We start from the raw sequence: 3748 nt of genomic DNA, 5'->3' as shown, positions 1-3748 counted from the left end.
TACAAAAACACAAGACACTCTATATTCCAGTTTATGACATCTAAACAACTACAAAATTTAAAGTAGAGAACAAGAAAATAAGTTATTATAGTACCAAAAAAGACTAGAAGGCCATCACCTTTAACATAGTTGTTTTCTCTCGTAATAGATACTGTAAGAGTTTGTCAAATTGAGCCATTGAATGAGAGGTGGAGCACAGATTTAGTGTAGAAGTCTCTGTGTGCGTTTGGATTGACAGCTGGGTTGGGCCGGGTCAGTCTGCAGGAGCTGACATATTATATTCTGTCTCTTCAGATCAGAGGTAACGTCGCTTAATCAGTCTTCCATCTCCTCCCAGGGCCTCTGCTCTGTACTGACTCTGACACTTATAATGTCTCAGGGTCTGCACCAGATAATCAGTTTATAGCACACAAAAACATAAAATGTTTCTTTTTTAAAATAAGTAGAAATATCACAGTCTAACTGTGATAAATGTAGCTATAATAGCCGGACAGCCTGCTACTGTTGTTTTTCTGTTACTGCTCTTGTTGAAAGCTAAGTGAAAACCTTTTACATGGTGCAAACACTGAGTGAGTCTGACCTTTAGCCAGTCTGTGTGTATGTGTGTATGTGTATGTGTATGTGTATGTGTGTATGTGTGTGTGTATGTGTATATGTGTATGTGTGTGTGTATGTGTATGTGTATGTGTATGTGTATGTGTATGTGTGTGTGTGTGTGTGTGTGTGTGTGTGTGTGTCTGTCTGTCTGTCTTGTCTGTCTGTGCATGTGTGTGTGTAGTCAGTCTGTTCTCCTCAGGTTCCCAAGGTGTGCCTCGGCGCTCGGTGGGAGTTCTCCTCTCCCCTCCCTTTCCCTCTCTTCTCGCCACCTGGAGAAACATACTTCCTTTTGGTCTTTTTACGCTTTTTATCAGAGCACCATACTCTCTCACAGTACTCTTCTACTCTTTGGGCATCCCCGTAGCCAATCAGCTGTAGAAACTCCTTGTACCACAGCCTGGAGTGGGGGCCAGGGACTGAGGATGGCACCAGAGCCCTGGGACTGATGCTGGGGCCTGGTGGGGGGCCCACGGAGGAGTGGCATGGAGCTGCAGCTTTCTCTCCCTCCCCGTCGTTAGCCTTGTGGATCGCTGACTCCACCCTCTCTCCTCTGAGCACGTGTAAAGAGATACGTAATAATGTGTGCACATATCCATGTTCCACAGTCTGGCACATGTACACACCAGCATCGGAGCTTCTCACTTGTAAAAACAGCAGCCCATGAGAGGTCATGATAACCCGTTCATCACCTCGAACCTACACGGACGGAAAAAAGTGAAATGATTTATTTCCCAGCCACTGATGTAGCCATTATTTAAGTCTAGCAATTCAGACATTTGCAGCACTGCTGCTGCATTTGTTCTTCTCCCAAGAGGAATTAAAAAACCTGCAGAACTAAACTAAGTAAAGGATAGATTAAGGAATGGAAGGTTTTCAATAGTGCAATCAATACAGTGACTTCTGTGTTTAAGGTTCTGTGAGGTATATAACCATTACAAGTTTCTGTTTGCTGTAATATACTATTTAGTCTCTAGCCCAGTACAATAAAGGACAATGTAATTTTGTTTGTGGTGCTCTAGGCACTGAAAAATTAAATATAGATACCCAACAACAATGTCCCTTTCCAGGAACAAGATCCTAGTTACTCGGGGCCGTCCACAAACCTCACTGTGTAACTGTAAGTACTTGTTACTTTGAGCACCGTTTATTACATCCTTTTCACCCTAAGTGCACTGAAGTAGTCATGTCAAGTCAAACTATCTGCACAACTAGACAGATCAAAAAGGGGTAAGAAGAAAAATGTGTTTTTGAAAGTGTATTACACAACTGGAGGAAGGGGCAACGCATGATTAAAGTTTCAATACTTGACCACCACTCTACCTTTATTTTTCCAGTGTATTGCATCATTTCATTTCTGTGTTCAGTGAAGATACAGGTCCCTGAAACTCACCTCGTGTTTCTCTCCTCCTTTCTGCAAGAACCAGAGTACCTTGGCTTGAAGTGATCGAGGGACACACTCGAGTAAAGTGCTGTTGCTCTCCACACCATACACCAGCCTCTCCTGAGCTCTGTGCCATTGTTCATCTACACACAAACACCAGAAACGATAGTGAGGCAAGAGAGATGGCAAAGAATTGCCGTGACCTTTTATTAGCTGAAGTGGATTGTTCTACCCCAATCTACTGCCACAGTAGAAGCACACCGTACCTCTCTCACCTCCAACTGCAATGACACATGAAGAGTTCATATTTTTTCATATTCAGTCTAGTGCTTCTGAAGAATCATCATTCCCTTGCTTGTACACAGTATTTGTCTGACAAAATGTTGCAATATAAGTTCACACAAGCATGCCCGTGCACACACACAGTCATTTTATACACTAACCATCAATTTGCAGCCCATTGCACAGCTGGACTGCGTTGCCATGGCGAACATCCTGCCGCCTGAATCGTCTACTGAGATGGGAGAGAGGGAATTAAAGATAGAGTCATTCTTAACATGGGATAAAAGTGCAAGAGACAGATGAAAGGGGAGAGAGAAACAAAGCAAAGAGGGGGAAAGAGAGGGAGAAAAGACTGGAGGAGGTCAAGTGCATGCTGATAAGCATTACATAACACCTGGCTGTCATGTCTCTCGGAGCCTGTGATAATGACTTGGTAAACCATCCTCAGAGCATTGTGACATTCAGGGCAAGATGCCGTGATGGAACAGAAGAGTGCTGGTAAAGGTGTGAACAGCTGACACCACACAAATACACACACCTGTCTCGAAGTGTGTGTGCTGTTACCTCTTGGTGTAGACTCCAGCAGGGTAGTATCTGGAGCAGGTGAGACCATCCCAGGCACAGTAGGGGTCTCTGGCCAGACAACAATCAGCACATTCTGAGCCATAGAGGTCACACTGATGCAGCCTGAGCTGGGCCACACCCACTTCTGACCCCACATACAGCTGTTGCTGTGGAGCCAACAGCACAGACCATTAATATCAAGACACAGTTTGAATGGAATCAAAGTTTATGTACAGGTGCTGGTCATATAATTAGAATATCATCAAAAAGTTGATTTATTTCAGTAATTCCATTCAAAAAGTGAAACTTGGATATTATATTCATTCATTACACATAGACTGATATATTTCAAATGTTTATGTCATTTAATCATGATGATTAAAACTGACAACTAATGAAAATCCCAAATTCGATTACTTAAGACCAATACAAAAAAAGGATTTTTAGAAATGTTGGCCAACTGAAAAGTATGAACATGAAAAGTATGAGCACTCAATACTTAGTTGGGGCTCCTTTTGCCTGAATTACTGCAGCAATGCTGCGTGGTATGGAGTCGATCAGTCTGTGGCACGGCTCAGGTGTTATGAGAGCCCTGATTGCTCTGATAGTGGCCTTCAGCTCTTCTGCATTGTTGGGTCTGGTGTATCGCATCTTCCTCTTCACAATACCCCATAGATTTTCTATAGGGTTAAGGTCAGGTGAGTTTGCTGGCTAGTAGACGGCTGTGTTGACCTTGGACCTCAGAAAACACCGTGGACCAACACCAGCAGATGACATGGCACCCCAAACCATCACTGACTGTGGAAACTTTACACTGGACTTCAAGCAACGTGGATTCTGTGCCTCTCCTCTCTTCCTCCAGACTCTGGGACCTTGATTTCCAAAGGAAATGCAAAATTTACTTTCATCAGAGAACATAATTTT

At 43.3% G+C, this 3748-nt stretch overlaps 1 protein-coding gene across 3 annotated transcripts in view; it reads right to left on the bottom strand.

Moving 5' to 3' along the window:
- Positions 1-686: 686 nt before the first annotated feature.
- sema3e (sema domain, immunoglobulin domain (Ig), short basic domain, secreted, (semaphorin) 3E) overlaps positions 687-3748 on the bottom strand; it is a 23774-nt gene continuing 20712 nt past the window's right edge. For all 3 annotated transcript variants that reach the window (XM_046036910.1, XM_046036911.1, XM_046036913.1), the window contains 5 exons: positions 2825-2991; positions 2422-2492; positions 2245-2259; positions 1988-2121; positions 687-1293 (listed from right to left, as the gene is read on the bottom strand). In XM_046036910.1, the coding sequence (XP_045892866.1) occupies positions 793-1293; positions 1988-2121; positions 2245-2259; positions 2422-2492; positions 2825-2991 (888 nt within the window). In that variant the 3' untranslated portion in view covers positions 687-792. The remainder of the gene's footprint in view (positions 1294-1987; positions 2122-2244; positions 2260-2421; positions 2493-2824; positions 2992-3748) is intronic.

This window comes from Micropterus dolomieu, linkage group LG22, assembly GCF_021292245.1.
Source record: "Micropterus dolomieu isolate WLL.071019.BEF.003 ecotype Adirondacks linkage group LG22, ASM2129224v1, whole genome shotgun sequence".
NCBI classification, from domain to species: domain Eukaryota; kingdom Metazoa; phylum Chordata; class Actinopteri; order Centrarchiformes; family Centrarchidae; genus Micropterus; species Micropterus dolomieu.
Note: the sequence above shows the minus strand (reverse complement) of the source record. Positions and strands in the feature narration are given on the sequence as shown.